Here is a 21951-nt window from a genome sequence, read left to right as displayed (position 1 = left end):
ATATGAAACAGAGCACGGCTACAGGGAGAGATGGGAGGCTTTGTGTCTACAGTGAATGACAAAAAAGCCGTATAGGCGCCTACTTTCTTTCCCCACATTCACTGCTAASTCTTGCAAGATTTCTTGCCCCAGTACCATGAGTCACACACTGCTCCTAAACAGCATCAGCTCCTGCTGCTGCAGGCAAAAAGAAAAAAAATTTGATTACACTGATTTACTCTTGCTCATTTTCTCTGATGTTGTAATTATTATAGCCCGTATGGATCTCTGCTAATCATGTCCGTTTGGTCTTACGCATCTGGGCGTGCTCTAGGGTTTGCAATATGGACAACTCTGGATTAAATATCTGTTAATAAATTACCCTGGGGTTGGTGACAAAACTGTCTCTTCCCTACACTCCTGTGACAAAACAATCACATTCTCAGGCAAAGCAGGTGAGCCAGTTCCCTCAAAACCACAGGCAACAGGCAAGAAAGGACTGCAGGGTGGCCTAGTGCATTGCACTGCTCCAAAGCAGACCACATTCCCAACATGTGCGGGACAGCCTGTTCCCAGACCTCTAGATSCTAGTGCAGTGGTGCCCAGAACTGGACACGTCACTCCAACCTCGACACTGCTACCACTGTCCAGAGCAGACACGTCACCCGCACGCACTGTACTGGCATGACCTGTGCGTGATCAGATCCTTATCCRCACTCAGATCCCTCAGCACAGGATGCAGTCCCACAAGTTTCATTCGGAATCCTTGCACAGAAGCTAGAARTAAGAACTGTGCATTTATAAATCATTTTTAAATCTGAGATAGAGGCATGTGATTTTTATTTCTTGCCCTGAGAGGTACCATTAATTTTAATATGCCATTTTCCAATAAGGATTTGTATGAAACTTCGAACAAGTAGGCTGAACTCAATGTATTACTAAATTACTTTTGAGTAGTATTCTTGGTGCCACTCATTCTTTGGATTCATAAATGAAAAAAAATCAGTCCAAACAGACTTGATATTGAATGCTTCTATATTCATTTCCTTGCAAAGCAATAAAACCCCACTTTGTACTCTTTCAGGTACTTTAATAAGTACAAAGCAACTGCCACCGTTACACAGTTAAATGCAGTTTATCGCCTTAGTTCAAGGGAAAAAGCAAAGAAGGGAAAGAAAAGTGAAATATAAACATATTAGAGAATTACCTATTTGGAAGAACTAGTAACTAGGAAAAAAAAACATTGCTCTTTTTTTTTTTCACTGAGTTCACCCACAGTTTCTTTCACGGGGTGATGTCAGGCAATCACCTTGTCATCGACCAACCATTATGGCCATGCAGAAGGGCAACAACAGCAAGGCAGCTTTTGAGCTCCATGTTCTGAGCTAATGGTTTGCTGCAAACTGATGTGCAGTAAAAACTCAAGGTTCCCCACCTTCCATTTGAGCAAACTGGCTAAGCTCAAAAGGTGAGGCCTTAGTCTGAAGGCAACTGAAGGCTGCCTGAAATTCTGAAGGGAAAAAATTGAAATTCTACAGGCAAAAAGTGGAAGGCAGATATCTGTCTGAGTATCATCCTGTCTTCTGCAGCAGACTTGGTAACAACCTGACCAAAAGCGCTTGTATTTGAACACTAGCTAAGACCTCACCCAGTGTTGCTCAAGCAGTGGTTACGGTGCTGTGCTGATGCAGCCCTCTCCATCTTCAAGCTGCTGAAAAAAATGGCATGCAGTGGAAGCATTTTGCAGTTTGTAGAGCATGCAAACTCTTCCGCATAACAAGAAAATATGAATAAAGGGAATAACTTTACTTGGGAAAAAAAAAGACACAATAGCAAGCACACACTGTATTTCATGTCAGGCACTGAGCAGAAAAGGAGCAGTGTGCATCGCTGCTTGTCTTACAGGGCAAGACATGAATATATTCTAACATCAGTTCAATATCCACGTAGATTTACTTGAAGGGGCAGGTTCTGTTTTTTCTTTTCTCTTCTCCATAGAATCACTATGGTTAGACAAGACCTTCAAGATCGAGTCCAACCGCAAACCTATCCCCACCACAGCTGCTGAACCACGTCCCTAAGCTTATCTATTATAAGCTCCCTCATCTACACGCTTCTTGAACACTGCCGGGGACAGTGACTCCACCTCTTCCCTGGGCAGCCTGTTCCAGCACTTCACCACTCTTTCCATGTAGAAGGTTTCCTAATATCTAACCTGAACCTCTTCTGGTGTAACTTGAGGCCGTTTAGTCTTGTTCTATCCATTGTTATTCTAAAGAAGAGACCGATCCCACCCTCACTACAACCTCCTCTCACGTAGCCGTAGAGAGCGATAAGCTCTCCCCAGAGCCTCCTCTTCTCCAGACTRAACAACCCCAGCCGCGCCTCATACGGGCTGAGCACAGGCTCCAGGCCCTTCACCAGCCTCGCTGCCTTCTTTGGACTCACCCCAGCACCTCCATGTCCTTCCTGTGGTGAGGGGACAAAACTGAACACAGGATTCCAGGTGTGGCCTCACCGGTGCTGAGTAAAAGGGGACAATCACTTCCCTGCTCCTGCTGGCTACACTGTTCCTGACACAAGCCAGGAGGCTGTTGGCCTTCCTGGCCACACCGCTGGCTCCTGTTCAGCTGCCTGTCGACCAGCACCCCAGCTCCTTTTCTGCCCCRCAGCTCTCCAACCACCCTGCCCTGAGCCTGCAGTGCTGCATGGGGTTGTTGTGACCAAAGCGTAGGATACAGCACTTGGCTTTTTGCCCAGTTGCACCTAAGAATAAATAGGAATACATTTATAGCAAATGTAAGAAATCCAGGTTCAGATCCCTATTCTCCCTACAGAGACCAGAACTTACATATTCCATCTCTTACTGCCTAAACTGTCCAGTTACTGGGTATTCTTCCTGATGAGAAAGGTCTATTTAAAATATTTTAACATTTCTAGGAGCAAGAACTGAACTTTAAGTGCCTCTTGCCTGACACATAAGTGCCCTAAAAAGCTTTACTCACCCTCATGCCCTCATGAATATTTAGAGCTATTTATGAAGAGGAGCAGCTTAACCTGAAGATATCACTGTGACCGAGTAGAAGAGGACACCACTCCCAGGGCATAAGGTAAGCAYGCTGTTGCCTATTCTGAAAACTAGTAGCTTAAGATAGTTCAAGCAGATATTTAAGAATCCCATCTTGCCCAAAGAAGATTAGTAGTTTTGTTGAAACAAAACATGCAAAATCCATGAGTCAAGAAGGAAGACACGCTATGTACAAGTTAGCTATCCTCTTGTGTGACACACACACCTTCCTTTGAGAAAGGCAGATTTAGGGCAGAAGTGACATTACTTAGGAAAAAAAGTACTTCCAGCACAGCACAAGAGAATGATTTTCCATGGCCTTACAGACAATCACCTCCGCCACTATGTGGCCATCCTTCACAGGAGTGCATGAGACCACTGGCAACGCTGGCTTTTAGAGCAAATGCAATCTTCACTCATGCTTTATAGCAACGAAAATTGTACGTGACTGAAATTTTGCTTAAGTTTTACCACAGTCCCAGCAATGCAACTACTATTTTATTTCCCATTTGCTCTGTAATCTCCTCAGTAGCTTAAGGAAGATCGAAATCAACTGGGTAACAGTGTAACTGGCCCTTTTATCTGTGGCTTGCACAGATATCAGGTTTTAAAGCCACTAAAATGATCGTGACAGCTTAATTTTAAGATATTTCCCTAGCAGTGAGACAAATTCACAAGGATCCAATAGAAAGTAAACCACACCATATTAGATTTCTACCTGCACTAGGTCTGTAGGGCAGAAGGGAGCAGGGGAGAAAAAAAAAAAAAAGCTTCAAGTATGGCAAAAATGGTCTAGCTCCCCAAGGAAGTTGCAGAGACAGATAAACACTTTTTTTTTTTTTATTGTATATTTATTGATCCTTTTTTTTAATCCGAGTTCACAATTGGCAGAGCTGTACAGTCCGAGTTCAGCAGTAAGAGACCTGGCAGCTCACCATGACACTGCTGTACAGTGCATTAACCCCTGTAAAATCTAAGGGGCTCCAGTGTGCCCTTCTGAAGCCTCTCCTTGTAACATTGTCTTTTGCCTAAAAGCTTGGAGGCCTTCCCCAATGCACCTGGAGGACATTGAGGGTACGTCTGGGCCCTTGTCTGTGGTCTGGTCCTGTTCTCCCAGTCCTGCAAGGCACGAGACGTTGCTGTGTCACAGTTCCTGAGGGAAGCGACTGCCTCTGGTACGAGAGCCCCTTCTCACTCTCTCCTACAGTCTCTTTCGTAGCTTCTACACAAGAGGAAGAACAAGATCTGGTGAAAAACATGGCAGGTAACAGTCGCTCAAGCAGGTGACAAGCATGTTCCAGTGACACCCCTGCACCAAGCTTACCAAGTGACTGTGTCTGAAACATCGACTCAAAGTTTCTTCCAGTCAGCACTGTTGGTACCATAAGCAGGAGCAACCACGAGGTTCCTACCAAAACTATATATTTACCATGGGAAAGTATTATGGGGCACCACCTTCTACACTCGCGAGGACAGCCAGGAGAGAACACTCATCCAGGGAGCCCTGTGTGATGATTCTCTTCTTCCYGGTTGGTCACTAGAGAGTGTTTTTCTTTAAGTTCCCCCTGCCTTGCCCTCCCTCCTACCCTGCTTGCCCTTTTTCTATTTTTTTGGTTAAAAAAAAATAAAAGTATAACACGCTCACTGTTAAAGCTGATACTTGTCATCAGCTACAGACTTCATAAAAAAAACGTGCACGAGTGTCTCATCATCCTTTGTACAACAACTCTGTTTGAAAATACAACTTTATATTAAAAACATATAAAAAACAACATCAAATCTTGTGCAGAKGCCAGTAGATTTATCAACCATGTCATATTTTAAGTTTTATATTACTACAATGACTTAAAAAAACCCACAAGGACTCAGAAGCAGAAAGTGATTTTCTATAACAGCTTCCTTCTGCAACAATACATTAAAATAGTCCTAAAATTTACACCATTATCTACAAAATGTCACAGTAGTAGTAAGCTTTGATTCTATGCTAAATAAAAAAAAAAAAACATCTGTTTCAAAGATTATAAAAAAATCCAAAAGCACAACATTATTTTAAGACTTCCACTAACCAAATGGACACTGGTCTTTTGATTCAGGTAAAAAAAAAATACAAAAGCCATAGTCATCTGATTTGCAGAACCCAGAAATGAATAATGAGCAAATAATGAATATTCCTGTTTTTAAAAAACTTTTTAGCAATACATAACACACTGGTGTTATACTTTACATAGAAAATATCTTTTAAAATAGCATATGGCTTATATAGAGTCCTTGCTAACTGGTCCTCACCCAGTCCAGAGCTGGATGTATTCATTCTTTACTTTTGGTAAAGTCATATGGTTTCCACCACTGTGCAAACTGCAACACTTTCTTCCTCTGATCCTCAAAGTTCTGCCTGATTCCTTTTCTCCAGAGCCGTGGTTCCAAGTCCAGCATGCCACCAATGACTTCCTGTGCAGGCAGAACAAAAATAAATGATAAATACCAAATTACTGTATTATTTAATGCTATTTTTTCCTTAAAAGTATAGGAATATATACTTTCRAATTGGGATTGTTTTCTTACAGTCTCTGTTTTAAATGATAGTCATTAGTAGTCATTAATAGTGAAATAGTCATTAATATTCACAGAATCACAGAATCACAGAATATTTAAGGTTGGAAGGGACCTCTAGAGATCATCTAGTCCAACCTTCCTGCTCAAGCAGGCACACCTACAGCATGTGGCACAGGGTGGCATCCAGGTGGGTTTTGAAGACCTCCAGAGTAGGAGACTCCACAACCYCCCTGGGCAGCCTGTTCCAGGGCTCTGTCACCCTAACAGTAAAGAAGATCCTCCTCACCTGGAGACGGAACTTCTTGTGCTCCAGCTTGTGGCCATTRCCCCTCGTCCTATCGCTGGCCACCAGTGAAAACAGCYTGTCCCCTTCCTCCCTGCATTCTCCCTTCCTGAACTTATACATATTAATCATATCCCCTCTGAGCCTTCTCTTCTCCAGAGAGAAAACAGGCCCAGCTCACTCAGCCTCTCTTCATACGAGAGATGTTCCATTCCCTTAATCATCCTGGTTGCCCTTCTCTGGACCCTCTYGAGAAGCTCCACGTCCCTCTTATACTGGGGAGCCCAGAACTGCACACAGTAAATATTGAAAGTTTTAAAAAACAAAGTAAAAATGAGAACTACAGAAAGAAAATATCTTGCTAGAAACATGATTACACAAAATTTTAAGTACCGAATCCTTCCCATCATTTTTTCAATATTGACTTTTTAAATAAGTTATTACCATGCCATAATAAAGAAATTGGGATTTTATTGCAGCTCATCCTTTCCATAGGCATCTAATGCAGTGGACTGCAATATACCATACATATGCCTATGTATGGCACAGATTTTATGCCATACATAAGCATAGAATACAGTGATTTAACCAAGTTTACATTGCACTGGGAGTTGTTTGGGAGTCTGCATCTGTGTTCATCCTAATATACACAATCAGGAGTAAATATACCTATAAGAAGATGTATGAGTAGGCTGTGTTTGCTAACATTTAGATTCCTATAGACACAGGAATCTTGAGAATAAGCAACTGTTCCCTTATTCACAGGTTTAGTTAAATTGACTCATTAAGAAAAGTCATCAGATACACTGTGATAAGGTACAAAGCGACTTCACTCTRGCAGCACTTGTGTTAACTACTTATATTTTACAAAACAGAGAATAACTGGTAAATTGATCTTTCACACCACARTACCTTTCCAAAATAATGAGGGAACTTGTGTTGATCTTCAATGATATGAGCAAATCCTCCTTGAAGGCCAAAGTCCACTGAAAAGTATGGCAATCCTTTAGGAACCTATGCACACACAAGAAAGTGTTTTTAGGCATTTGTCAGACTGTAGATACTCAAATAACTTCCCCACAATTTACTGAATTTGAAAGTGGCTTTACAGGTGACAGCGTTGCACTTTCTTTTAAAGCACCTCTCACACCAAGAGGGTGCATGATAGCAACTGCAGCAACACAGCTGCAGTTAAGACAGAAATGCTGAGGGACACTTGACTCTCTGCTTCAGGGAAAGTATGGACAGAACTGCTTAAACCCAAACTAAACCCCAAAGGGATACTGCACTGCCTATTTACGGTGTATTTTGGATAGGAATACATTCTTAATTATGAAGATTTTCACCTCCACTATTCATGACATTCAGAAAAAAAAAGATTCTCTATCAAAACTGTATTTAAAGATAATTTGTTCAGATTCGTAAAAGATCTGACAAGAAATCTACACTGCATGTAACTTTTACCTGTGCCTCCTCTCTTACATTAAAATAAAAAACAAAACAAACAAACAAACAAAAGAAACATCTCAGGAACTCCTGGGAACACTAAACCCGCTCCAGCAAGGATGCCAAAATCCCAAGTCAGCATTTTATCTGCTTTCATACAAAGTTTCACTGGACTTCAACGTTTTCCAAGGAAAAGTAATTCAAATTACATAATGCAGCCTAAGTGTTCATTTTAACATTCCACAGCTTAAGACAGGAGTGTACATTTTACATCTTGCCCCCATTTTCCCTAAATCATCTTTTATAGCCTGCTCAAGAGCATACACAAATCCCGGTTCTCTGCATTCTTGCAGCTTGCTTTGGCTAAAATAACCACATGGCTTCTTAGCACATTTCACTTGAGTTGTCAATAATAAAGCACCAAAATGTTTCCACTGTTCGCTGATTTATGGATTTTTGTCTTGAGTTCTACAAAACAGACTGGACAACCCCAGGCCCACTAAATCCCAACAGGAATTTAGCCACTGGCTCTAGTAGTGCCAGAACTTCACTTAAGTGCAGAGCTTGCTTTGCCCTGGGATCAGCTGCACATGGCACACAAAAATAGACCCAGGTTGACCAAATCAGATGAGAAAAATAAACAGACTGCCCAGCAGACCATCTGCACAAACACTGGCAGGGTGAAGTTAAAATACCACTGTAGAATCCTTCTTATATTGTACACAGTCAAAACCAATTTTCTAAAGCACCATATCTCCAAGACAACACATGATGTCAAAAAGATAAAAAAACAGCCCAGGAGTGGAAAACGAACACCTCCCCCCAAAAACTAAACCCATCAATTGCAGGAGATCTTCTTGCAGRAAGACATTTCACAAAGATCACTAGTCAGAAGCCTCCATCACAAACTATGTAGAAGGAACTTCCCTTCTACAATACACAATGTTCAATGGTCTGTTTGAAGTGTATTTTCAAGAGATATCTTATGCTACCCCAGCAACTTTGGGGCAACTTTGCAAAACATTTCACTAAAAATGTGGATAAGTCCATCATCCAGGCCATTAATCAAGATAATCAACAGTACTGACCCCCATATCAAGGCCTGGAGGCCACCACAAGTGACTGGCCTCCAGCCACACTTCACACCACCGATTACAACCCTCTGAGCCTGGTCATTTAGACAGTCTTCAGTCTAACTCTCTGCTCACTTCTCCAGCCTTCACTGGCTTGTCTAAACAATGTCAAAAGACCTACTGACGTCAAGCCAACATCCACCCCTCTCCCCTCACCCACTAAGCCAGCAGTCTCAATCTCAGAATGTTTTCAGGTTGGTTAGGCATGATTTCCCCTCCGAAATCCATGCTGACCGTTCATGATCATCCTGCTGTCCTTTGTATGCCTGCAAATAGTATCCAGGATCAGTTCTCTACCTTCCTCTTCCCACAGATCAGGGGACAAAACACACACAAATCACAATAACTTTCAACTAAAGGAAAGGCAAAATAGACTCTGGGATGCATTCATGCAGTTAAGAACAGTAAAGCTAACAAGAGAAGTGAAGTAACCTCTCGAACAAAAACAGATACAAACTCAAAATGATAAGAAGTGAGGACAGAAATGGAAATTACATCAAAATAACACAACTGTATAAAAATTTACACTTAAATACACTTCATTAACCTGAAGTGGTATCTTGACTTAATCTGAAAATTGGCTTGCCTTCAAACAGGTATATAATACAATCACAGAAATGTACAACTCCGAAGAATCTTAAAGAAACCAAATACTCTGATGCTCTGGCTTGACCAATTATACTTCATTCATCCGTGACCACTGTTGTTTTTCTCTGTTCTGAAACATCAATGAGCAGAAGAAATCCAAAATACACCCAGGCTATTTTGTGCTTACACACACCTTAAAGTTCAAAGTCTTCGCACTAAGACCTTGCTGCAAATTAAAGGAACCCTTTCTCGTCTGCACCTAGCAAAGAACTGAGAGGTATCTTTTTTAAAGCAATCTTTTAAATATGAAAATCAACATCCCATCCCTTTTCATTTTTTTCCTTCCTAGGCTGCACAAACCCTAAACCAATTAGTAATCTGTGTTTCCTCCTTGGTACCTGTGCAGTGTCCACAAAAATGGAACTGAAACATTCCAGCTGAGGACTCACTAATATGAACAGGGTGGCCTATAACTGACTCCCACTGCATTTATTTGACCTTCCTGCTTATATGGCAGAACAGCTTGTCTTTTTTATTACAGCACCATTGCTCATTTAGTTTGACTCATCACAATATATCAAACCTTTCCTACTATCCAGTCACCAACCCTGTTATTCCTTTACATTTATTTTCTCCCTCTTTGCAATATCGTTATTATTAAAATGCATTTTTCCTCTCTCTCCCCTATATGAGTATTTTTATTGCAAATATAGCTGTTAAAAGACATTTTCAAAAATTAAGTACTACCTAGTAGTAAATTACACATGACTTAAAGTCTATACATTATATATTTTACTTGAACATTAGAATGATGGAACAATCTTTAAGCCTTACAATCCCAGCATTGTTCTTTTAACAGCTCTGTATACAAAGATGTTTCAGTTTAGTATCCAGGAGACAGAGTACTGCTTTAGAAAAATAATTACATTATTCCTATCTTCTCTTCATATCTTCTCTTCACAATCTAAGCCACACAGAAGACTATTCTAGGTCAATGCAGATGTTACATGATACTTTTTCAGCAAAGTAATTTACAAACCTTTGATCTATCTTAATTCTTAAAATTAATCAAGAAAATTATGTTGGTATATGTCCTCAAAATGCCAGCTTTGTTCTCAACCAATGCTTGCAGCTCAGCCCATCTGTTGTTGAAATAAATGGGAACCTTTTCACTGATGTCTATTAGGAGCTCACTCAGACTCTTAATTCTCATCATGTCTATGCCATCTCCTGCTCTGTTAATCTAATTGTGTTCCCTTTCTTCTCTCTTTGAAACAGTTAATAACTAGGATGAGAGTAATTTGCAGAGAAATTCAGTGTTCAATATACATTTGATTACTTACAGATTTCCGAACATCTTTTGAAGAAAGATCAATTAACTTCTTGTTCATGGACCACTCTTCATCAGATTCCATTATAGCTTTCTGTAAAATAATTTTATTTAAATGTAAAAACAGTGCTTCACACAGCAAGTAAAGAGTGAACTTTTTGATGTAATGAAGTGAACTATAAGAAATACTTTGCACTGCAAATACCAATTAATTCTTATTTCCAGAATTTACCTACATTATAGAAATATTGTAATAAAAACTTACTTAATTCTGTTTTTCTTTTCTGAAATTTAACTTTACCCTGACACGAATTATCTCTAATGAGAAACTTTCAAATTAACAGAGACCAAAAAGTCACATTTTCTTTTTCATAAGGTCACACAGAAGCCCTTATTAATTCATTGCACTATATTAGCTCCTTGCCTTTTTTTTTTTTAAACCAAGATGAAAATCCATCTAATAAAGCTGATTATGCTCAAAGATTTCTCAAGTTATCTCTATATCCTCCATAATATGCAAGTGGGTACAAGTGAGATACAGTGCAGGAACCCTTCAAATCTCATTTGCTGTGTACTTGAACAGTGGAAGTTTTTGAATGAAAGTTTATCCAAATTGCATTATATTAAATTTTGAATGTCATCTTTCTTTTATAGAAAACATAAGATTTACTAGCCCTTGAAGCACAGTCAACAGTGGATTAAATCAACTGATTTGACAGTTTCAAATGTGATAAAACTTACTGCATTGCTGTTCATCAGACTCAAACCAACTGTTCCACTTAATCGAAAACAAATCAAAATGATTTATTTCCAGAAAGCAAAAATGAGCTTAAGGTACAAACAAAAGGAGTTAATTACAAATATCAGTATATGTATGCACACTCAAATTTGCCATACAAAAGTTTCTCCATTTCATTCTAACGTCACTAAAAAGCAAATCAGGATCCAATCACGACCCAATCTCTGAGAAGTTTAATGGCAGCATGGACTTTTTGCAGTTTCTCAGTTTTTGTACAGAGGAATCAATGAGCCTTTCCTAATAGGGTCAGTGGAATGAGAATAGAAAAGTTATTGAGAAGAGATCTATCACACTGGTTAGTGTTAGTCAGAGACCCAAGTCACAAGCAGAGTTCGGGCACACTGAGCCATTTGGCAATGAGGCAGAGCAGCTCAGCTGGAACACCGGGGCAAGAAATAAAGCAGCAATATTGGGGTAACACCTGCCCAGCACCATAGGAGTTGTGTGTTGGTGTGACTATATTGAGGCAAAGAGCATTTTTTCAACATAACCTATTGGTCGTATTTGTTAGAACAGCTGACACTATTTCCTAACTGCATGTTTGCTAAAGCCCATACAGGGTTTTAAGGTAATACTGAAGGACCTAAGTAAGAAGTGACTAAGTGAGAGCCATGCAGCTTAGGGTATTTCTCAATGCAGTCGGACTTGAGAGCTGTACAGTAACATACAGCCTTTCCACAGATAACTTCAAAAAGCAGAATAACTTCATTACAGGGTCTGTTTTAAAATTAATGAAATATTTCTTCTGAAGAAAATTTTTTTTTCCAAAAATATTACCTGAATATTAAAAATCTTTCTAGAAAAAGATGGATCACAATAAAGGCAAATGTCAAGATAAAACATTTTCCTATACCTTAAAATAGATTGGAGCCATATCTCCTACTTCTCTGGGAAGAGGAATGCATTCATACACCATGTGATACCGTTTCTTCATACTCATGTTTGTTTCTAGGAAGACACAGTCCAGTTCCATAGCTTCAAACATCTTCACTAAAGCCTTTCTGAACATCTGCTCGAAGAAAATATATATATGATTTTAATTAACTTCTGAAAGTTTTCAGATTTGTTTTATAATATAAAATTCACAACATTCACACCAGAAACATTCTACATTACATAAGTTCAGTGTGAATAACATTTTCTCCCAGTATAAACATAGGAAGTCTACAGAACTCCCATGAAAGACACAATACAGTTTACTGTACAAATTCATTTTGAATAAATACCAAATCTTTTCTACAACTCAAATGAAAATCTTCTTAACTGTAATGTTCCATTAAACTACACGGCTTTAGCAGTACGTCACAAGCTTACACTTTCTGAGATGTTATTGTCTGGGCTTGTATTGACACCAAATACCATTATCCTTTCCTCTGTTCCTTCCAATTACACGATTTATCAAAAATGACATTTTCATCCTGCATGCTTGACCTTTAAGGCAGGTATTAATGCTGCCTTAAAGAAAGTCATAGCTGTAAGTATCATCTCTACACAGAAGCGAACAAAATGCAGTACTGCAAAGCATCTAGTCTAAGCATACGGTTAAAAGTTCCCCTTTATGGGATAGTGGCATTGCAATTAAAATATATTTCAGTTCATATATTTCAGTTCAACTCTTTATAAAGGCGGGAAATTGTGCCCTATGTTCTAAATAAGCCATCACCTATCTCAGAAAGAATGAAATAGTCCTAATAGTCCTCTACTTTTTCATGACATGTTATCCAAATTCAGATTAGGAGAAAAAAAAAATTCAGTGCTGTAGAGGAGTTTTGCATTGCTCGTAGACAACTTTATGTAGCCCTTATAATGGGAAATGTTTTGATGTTTACCCAGTATCTCCTCTCCTTTTTTTTTTTTTTTTTCCCCTTCAATTTTTTACTACTAGTTTTCATCCATCATGTGAGATATGTTCTATCCCATAGTGGAATCACAGAAGAGGTGAAAATTATTTATGACAAGGATAGTTTCAAAAGCGTATAAATATTTTTTTAAAATTTGTTTAGCACATGAGCCTGTTTCTCAGCTGTGGGAAATGTTCTGCTGACCTGGATTTCTTCCCAGATGTCTTCATCCAGCAGAGTGGCTGCCGTATGGTGCTGTAGAGGGGCTATCAGGCAGTGGCCTTCAGTGAGGGACTGACCGCTTGGCAGAGACAAGTAAACCTGCAGAAAGGAGACACAAAATGATTGCCCATTTTTCTAGAGTTAGCCTTACCAATGGAAAGGTTTCCAAGAAATATATTACTCTGGTTACATTCAAACTAAAGCCTTCATCCTCTAATTAGAGCAAGCTAATAGGAATCTTACAATTTAAAAATAAGACTTTTAAACTATTTAATTTTCTTTCCGTTCTTTGCCTAGACACGTTAATTGCTAGAGAACTTCATTAGAAATGTAAGACCCTAAACAGAGCAACTACTAAAACACATCCAATAAAATCCCTGAGCAATCTTAGCTCCAAAGGTAGCAATGAGCATGGAAAAATCCCAAGCATTCTGGGTGGACATTTGGCATTATGCATCAGTAACTGCAATGTAGTAGTAGCATCCACACAGCAGATCCACTGACAAGGCAGCAGCAAAGCTTTTAGACCAACCAGTAACCTAACCATTACAAAAAAAAAAAAAAAAATTACTGTTTAGTCCATTACAACAAGCTTGCATTAAAATACACTTAAAGTTAGGTATTTAATTCCTTGGCTTATAAAATGTTTTTAAATCAAGTGAGAAATATCAAAAATGAATGACAACACCAGAGAAAAAATAATAAAAATGTCTGTATTAAAGCATTTCAGATGTTATGAATCCAAATATGTATGTACATATGTTTTCAAAAGTACCAACAGAAACAAGCAGGTTGCCTGTACAAAACACTGCCCTTCTAAAGAGCTTCAGGCTTAAAAACAGAATTCTCTACTTAAGTTTCTTCGGTATCACTGAGGCACATTTCTCAACCAGTTTAAACTTCCTCCTGTGCCGTGTGATTTAGTTTTCCACAAATCCACCCACACACTAATCCCTGCACTCAGGTGTTTCATCACTGCTTCTCTGCCTTCCACAAGGCAGAGGTTGAACTTTATTGTTCATTACAGACTCGCACTTTTTCTCTCTCTTGCCCTTAAGGAGCTGCTGAAATTAACTGACTGCATCCTATTTACCTTACACTTGCCATAAATCATTTGAAATAAATGATTCTATTCATAATTTTGGGTACTTCAGTTTGAACACTGCCTTCCTTGATTTCTTTTTATTTTTACTTCTGTGCTGAATTGCCATTTTCTTACCTTGGTGCCAAGTGCAATAATAAGATGTTTAGAAAGCTCATTGCTATGAAAACAATAGGGACACTTTTCCATGGCTGCAGCAAGCTGCTGGTGCTCGTGAATTGCTCTCCTCCTTTGCCTTTCTTCCTCTTCCCCACTACGCTCTCCTTTCGCTGCTTTGGAAACAAACATGTCATCCAAGGTGTAATACTCTCTGTCAGTTTTTTCCATAAGCTGAAAAGATACACAGTAAAATTGCACATTACATATATATAAATATAGGCATGAAGAATTACTAAGGTCTTTCTGATATCCTTCCCTGATTGAAGTGTAAAGAATGGTTGCAGTACCCTTCCTTGCCACGAGCCATCTGCAAGATGGGTAATTACGAGGTACAAATCTTGACAGCAGTTATCAAAAATCTTAGCACAGGTATTAAACGTATAGATGTGTGACAGTAGTGAGCAGAGTATATTATTACATTCCAGTAAGTAAGGTTCCTTCCAGGACTGTGAATTTCAACACTAGCCTAAGCATCAAATAGATGCATTTTTTTTTTAACGCTGATTAAGAAAATAGTCTCATTAACAGTTTATATATTTTATTTTTTCTCCCCCTCCTCCTTTCTTACTATGACTATCAGTGTCCATAAAAATCATCTGCTGTGAAAACTAGACCGTGACTCTGCACCCCATGTTCATATTCTGCAAACACATGCCTGCAACTGTACACTCCAAACCAATAGCACTAAGTTCATCTGGGGCAAAAATATAGTCATTTTCAATATTTATTCTTCCCTAGATAATGAGCCCAACTATTAAGGTACAAAGTCATACCACATACATTTGTGTACACACAGTCAGCTAGTGGGGAAGGTTGGTTACAGGAACCAACACACACCGGGTATTTCTCACCTAGACAGCCTGGTGTCCATAGGCAAGAACTAGAGACACTAAAGGTGATAGGAGGTCATAAGGGAGGTGATAAGAAGGTGAAATGATGGCAACTGCAGAGAGAAAGAGTGATCGGAGAGAAAGAAGGGTAAAATATATAGGTGATGGGATGAAGGGAAAAACAAACAAATAAAAAAATCGGCTTCACCAAATGCAGGTTCTTGTTTGTTTGTTTGGTACAGCATTAGGCTCTCAATCTTTCCTGATGATAATGGAACCTAAAAGTCATCTTGCTTAAATCATGCCTATATCAGGACTTAGCAGGTGATATCACTTCATGATATCATTCGTGAAACATCACCCCAGATACTTCAGCTCAAGCTGGCATTCTGCCCACAAAGACAACAATGTCGTATTTCCTCCCAGAATGAACACTTTTGTAACTTATTCTTATATTTAGTACTCTGAAATGAAATATTAGCACCCAAGTATAAAAATAAATTCATTTCCTAGTTAATTTGCTAAATATCCCCTTCCTCTCTGACTACACAGGGCTCCTAAATCTAAAAATAATAAGAATAGTAGAAAAATAATCAGTTTTAATGTCAACGGTGTCAAGACAGAATTATTACTTGCTGAAATCTGATCAAAGAGGTTTCTTTTCCAAGATGGAAATTCTCTGCTATTTCGCTAAGAAGTGTATTTATATGCACGACATCACAGCACAGGACTGTTTCATTCACTTTCCCTGTGAATTCAAAGTATATATATGCTTTGGAATGGTCTCCCTTCCTGACATGTTCAGAGCTAGCCATTCAGATAACAGTTGCATTAAATACAACTGTGATCTGTTGTTATTGAAACTAAGTCTTCAAATAGAAAACTTCTCAGTATCCCAGGAACAGGATAGATTGTTTAGATAGTAAGATTAAAAAAAAAAGACTTCTTTCTGCAGGGTAGATAAGCAACTTTCTCCCAGAAATAACAGTTCTTATTTTTCCCAAATACTGCAATACTCTAACAAGGACCAACAGCTTCTTAGCAATATGCTCTCTAGATCTCTCTAGATGACTTTACTAAATACTAAAACAGTATTAAGATGGGATATATCTTTACTTCTGAAAACAATCGCCAACAAGAAAGATCAAAAATTTCTTTGCAGCTCCGCTTTGATTCCAGTATCCTGGCTGCAGGCCTCAAAATAGTTTAGTAAGCGCAAAATTTTAGAAATAGATAAAAATATCATCCAACAAAAAACATCTACGCTACTAAAATTAAGTGTAAAAACTGGGAAATTCATTCACCAATATTTTTGCAGTCTTTTATAAAAAAACAGAGTCTGTGATACTGGAAGACTAGCAGTGAACATCATTAACACATTCTTTGCCAGCAGCAGTGAAAATATTCTTATTAAGAGCATAATTTCTTAAATATAATTTTCCATTAAACATCACAAATGCCACAAAGCAATGGGTTAGCACAGAAATACATTAAACCACAGCTGCTAGCAGTTCAGGCAGTATTTTTCATTTACTAATGTTCTAAATATTGGCTTTTTGATAACTCCTTCTGGAAGAAAAAGGGAATTCCTTTTCCAAATATTTATATTCTTGCTTTTCCACAATAAGGAGTTTGCTGTGTTATGCCAACTGCATTATGTGGCTGTAACAAAGTTCCTCCAAACAAGTTACATGCTAATTGAAAGAACAACARTAAAGTGTCTGCCAAAATGCCAGAAGGGAAGCAAGTAATCATTTAAAATGATTTATTTCACTCAGAAAACAGTTAGAACTAGAACAGGTCTAAAAGAAAAAAAAATTGCTCCCTATATAAAGAGTTGCTGTAATGTTGCTATACAGCATCAGGTCAAGCATCGCACCTGCTGACTGGGAAAGCTGAGGCACTGCTGAAGGTGGGAACTCTGCTCTCTCCCTGCTGCTTCATTCTGCACCCACGCTCCAGGTGCTGCACAGGGACACAGGCAGGCAGGCACTTTAATTCTCAATCTTATATTAGGATGTACTAAAAAAGGTCACCTGGACTTAGGTAATAACGCTACCTGAATTTTCCTGTATTAACAAAGTTAATATAAGAAATTCAAACATCTGTAAAAATCATGTAAAAATCCCAGACAGTGAGCAAAAAGAGCTGACCTAAACTGACTCCCTTCAAGATGCATCATCCTCACAGTCTCTGTCTTCTCTTTCCCACTTCATTTTTTTGGCCTGAGTTTATATGCCGTGTTCATTCTTCACCTACACCATSTGTTTTCCAACTTGTCCTCCTCTCTTTGCACTCATGGATTTACCAGCAAGCGCAGAGGCAGCCCCAGTACTCTGGGCACCCAGGGAAATGATGTAGCCTCCTACTCCCTGTGGCATGACTGGGCAACCATGAACTTTCTCCCACGCATCTAACGGGGGATCTAATTTCCATAATCCACAAAAATTTGACTTAACCGACGGGCACAGCAGCACAGTTTTGCTTCCCCTTGCCAAAAGGGACACTCACGGTCACTTAAACAATGGTCAGAGGAGCATCCAAAGGGMTCAGGAACACAAAGGGTTCTTTGGACTTTCATTAGGACAGCTCTGATACAWGATAAATGTGGCAGAAATTCCTCAGAAAAGGAAGAGAGATCTCCACACATCCAGCACAGGGATTCCAAGACCAGGAATCAGACCTGGCCGCACAAAAGGGAATGAAGAACTATGACATCCCATTTGCTGGTAACATCCCTGGCATGGTGATTAACATGAAAAATATGAACACATTCCATGAGGCATCACATAATACACCATTCATGAATGACTTAATGCAAAAGGGAAGCAAAGCTGCTTTCCTGAGCTGGGGTCTCCAGAGCAGCATCAGTCCCCCAGTGCTCGCAGGGCTGAGGCCCTGCTTCATTCCGCACCTTCCCAAAGCCGCTGCCCTGGGGCTCTCTCCATCCCAGCCCTTTGCCAGGCCCATCCAGGGCAGCCTCATCTGGCTGCGCAGGTCACCACGACTCCATATCACACTTTAATGTTACACCGACCAGGCRGTTTCTATTGACTCGGGAGAGCCCTCCAGCCTCGTGTCTCGCAAAGAAAGCCCCGTTCGAGAATTCCCTGTCACTGCTACACTGGCAGTAAATCTCAAGAGATGACACCCTCCATCCATGGTAGATTATTCTTACATAATGCATCTTTAAGGGACATTTTTTCTTTAAATTCTCTCTGAACATTCAGAGACAAAACAGAAAAACCCATTAAAYGCAATTTAAAAAATACAATGGGAACAAAATGTACCTACATTTTCATATTGTGCTTTTTTCAGGTTTTTTTTTGCACACATATTTTACAAAGTTATTTTATTTATTTTGTATGCAATTATTGAATTTTTGCTTTTCTTATTTTCCTAACACAATTGTATTTAAAGTTACTTCCACACAGCTTAATAAAAGTGCATGTGCTTGGAAAATTTGTGAGAAAAGTCCATAGGTTGTTTAAAACSTATCAGCTCGATTTTGAATTGTCATGGCAACACTGACGTCTTCGATTTTAACTGACAGAGTTAATATTTGTGGAATGTTGCACTCATATTTCGGGAAGCTGCACAAAAAATGAATAAACTATTACTTTAGAATGTAAACCTGGGTGACATACGAGTACATCTCCTCATAGTTAAATTTAGCCAGCATTTAGCACCTATTATTCAAGACAAAAATCACTTCCGCAAATGCTATTTGAGAACAGAAAGACTGTTTTCCAAGGTCAAATTACTAACAAATTTTTATGCTAATGTTATTACTAGTCCAATCTCTGTAAAACCAGAGACTTAGACAGTCGTATGTTAAATTCAACACACAGGTAGCATTTTCCAAACATATCTCGCAGTGAAATCAATAGCACACTAAGCATACCATTACAGTATAAAGGATTTCAACAGCACCAGCACAGAGTGCTATTAAAGCCTGTCAATGTCACTGAGAGGAAAACATTAGAAATAATGTCTGTGAGGAAAGTCGGGCAGGACTAACGTAGGGCAGTGCAGGTCAAGCAAGAAATAACCCACAACACAGTATTGTTCAACAGAGGCATTACAACTCCTTGTTGTTTTAGTTGAACAAAAACTGTATGTTCTGCTATCACTAGTTACTAGGACAGATAAAACATACGCAGAACTAACTTACTTGGAAAGAATGGAAAAAAAACAAGAGCACACAAGAGCTTTCTAAGAGTTTTATCATGTCTATTAAATATTGTGCCACTAGGGCTTCCGCATGTGAGCAAAGAAATAGGTTTATTACATAAGAGTAGCAGCAGCAGCAGTGTTTTCTGGTTTTGTAGTCTAGCTTTTAAACTGCTTTTAGACGATGATTTTGTTTTATGGTGATGGAAATACAAAGATGTGCAATAGGCAAGTTGCACAGCAAATAAAAAATAGTAAAGCTGAAAGGAGTTTTCCAATTTATGGACTTCTGAACCAAGGAAAGGCAACATGCAAATACTGTTTTTTTGGGGGAAAATTTATGATATCAGCATATCTTTTCACTAAATCCATAAATGAAGGTTATCAACATTAATAACAGTCTTGTCCTTAAAAAAAAAAGTTTAATGTTTAAATGTTACAGATTGTTATAAAAAGGTTTAAATAAAATGACTTTATAGCTAAAACTGAAATGGTCTGATTAACATTCCTAAAATTAACCTGTCTCATCCTTACATTTTTATAGTAAAATCTCTTCAAAAAAAGAAAATTGTGTTAACAAAATTCATGTCATAAATAAAATAAATTTTATTTATAAAATAAATTTTATTAAAATAAATAAAAGTTAATTTCTGCGGAGGTAATCGGTTTCTTAAATATACCACAAGCATCTACTCATTTAAATGAAAGAATTAGATAAATTCTACCAGCGCTAATTTGGGCAAGCCAGACTCTCCTAACAGTAAAAGGCACAAGGAACTAAAGAAAAGTTATTTGAAACAGCAGTGGAAACCTAATCTCTCACATACACTTTATACCATAAGTCTAGCCACTACCCAACCTTCCCCCCCAAAAAAATCTTTACAGAAAAATAAAAAAATCCACAGAATATTGGGAAGTTCTGTAAGGTTCTGTAAAAAATCAGGCTTATCTAGCGGTGAAAATCCAATCAACTTTCCAAGTAGAAGAGAGCTAAAACTAGCAGTGTTATTTCCGACAGGAAAGAAAAAGAAAAATAAATATATGGAAGAACGAGATATTTTTAAGGCCTATTCTTTCAATCTAGCAAAAGATTGGTATCCATTTTTGTTTTTAAAAAAGCTTTTTTTCCCCTTACCTCTGAAAATAAATCATTTTAGGCTTTTTCAAGATGTTTGGATATTTGGCACAATTGGTAGCATTCCCAGGACTGCCACTGCACAGTCTTTACTTTGAATTATATAAAATAACTGGAGTCTACATCAACCTGTTGTCAACAAAAAGCCAAAAAGCAACAGGACAGAAATCCCCCAAACACAACAGGATTATATCAGAACCACATCTAGGAAAGAGCAAATGGAAACTGATAAATCTGAGATCACTTTGACCCAATTTTAAAACATGGCCTCATCTGATAAACAAATCAGGAGGAAACAGCATTTCCTCCATCATATCTCGGAGAGTTCCTAAAAAAAGCGATGGGGACAAGATTTAGCAGGACAAGCACGACTTCAACACAACATCTCAGACATTCTGGCAGGAACATGGCTCCAGAAATGATTAATCTGAGCAGGAAATGATTAATCTGAGCAGGAGTCGGGCATGAGGTAAGGACATACCGACCTTCAGCAGCCCATGGGATTAGATGGAGACTTCAAGGACAGTGCTCTGGGGTCCAGGTACTCACACTCCTTCCAAGTCCCATTTAAGAAGCCAAATCTTTTCATGAATTACACCTTTCTCTTTCAGCATTCCTATTATATTTCTACATCCTCATCTCCATTTACAAAGCTGCAATTATATCATTATCTTCAAAGATGCACAATAATTAGCCTGCATGTCATTCGAAATACCATTAAATCACTAAGCACTGCGAGGGTAACGCTCATCTCAAGCAGAGCACTCAGCTGTGGCAAGGCAGAGCAACGCATGTGTCGCCTTCCTCCCTCACTCGGGTCCCACCGGAGACACTATGAGGGCAACATTCCTTCTTTCACCACATCAGCTACGTGCCTGAAACCTTCTCTTCATGACACAGGCTGCTAAAGTGATGGAAGCACTGGGAAAATCCATGAGGTGAAGAGTAGCAGTTCTGAAGAGCAGTTCTGTATTCCAGTCTAAATGCTTGGCAGGAACCAAGAACAGTTCGAGCCACAACTGAAGGTGGACCCACATCGCTGGCGTGACTACCACGACGCATCGGCAGATGTGCTGCCCAAGACAACGCTGATGGCGACAGGGAACTGCCCAGGCCCCTTAGCTCACATCGGCAGAAACCACCCTGGAGTAGGGCAGGCAGTTTGGGTCATCACCACAGGGTGGCCAAAGACCTTAAGGGCTGTACAGCCATCTGGCTGCCAAACACCGAACAATATAAGCTGATTAATATAAGCTGATTATTAACTAAAAGCCCTAAATGTAAAAAAAAAAAAAAAAAAAAAAAAAAAAA

At 38.9% G+C, this 21951-nt stretch overlaps 1 protein-coding gene across 4 annotated transcripts in view; it reads right to left on the bottom strand.

Annotated features, from left to right (window-relative positions):
- Positions 1–3916: 3916 nt before the first annotated feature.
- Positions 3917–21951, bottom strand: part of CWF19L2 (CWF19 like cell cycle control factor 2) — a 59157-nt gene continuing 41122 nt past the window's right edge. Inside the window, exons 13-19 of one of the 4 annotated variants that reach the window (XM_026045608.1) lie at positions 14461–14673; positions 13224–13340; positions 12032–12187; positions 10393–10473; positions 6795–6896; positions 5333–5494; positions 3917–4268 (exon numbers count right to left, since the gene is read on the bottom strand). In XM_026045608.1, the coding sequence (XP_025901393.1) occupies positions 5354–5494; positions 6795–6896; positions 10393–10473; positions 12032–12187; positions 13224–13340; positions 14461–14673 (810 nt within the window). In that variant the 3' untranslated portion in view covers positions 3917–4268; positions 5333–5353. Of the gene's footprint in view, positions 4269–4651; positions 5495–6794; positions 6897–10392; positions 10474–12031; positions 12188–13223; positions 13341–14460; positions 14674–21951 lie in introns of those variants that run through there. The other 3 variants (XR_003250456.1, XM_026045607.1, XM_026045606.1) reach the window with 3 other exon arrangements.

Source organism: Nothoprocta perdicaria, unplaced genomic scaffold (genome assembly GCF_003342845.1).
Source record: "Nothoprocta perdicaria isolate Ctin4 unplaced genomic scaffold, notPer1 scaffold_404, whole genome shotgun sequence".
NCBI lineage: Eukaryota > Metazoa > Chordata > Aves > Tinamiformes > Tinamidae > Nothoprocta > Nothoprocta perdicaria.
This window is presented reverse-complemented; position numbering and strand designations above follow the sequence as displayed.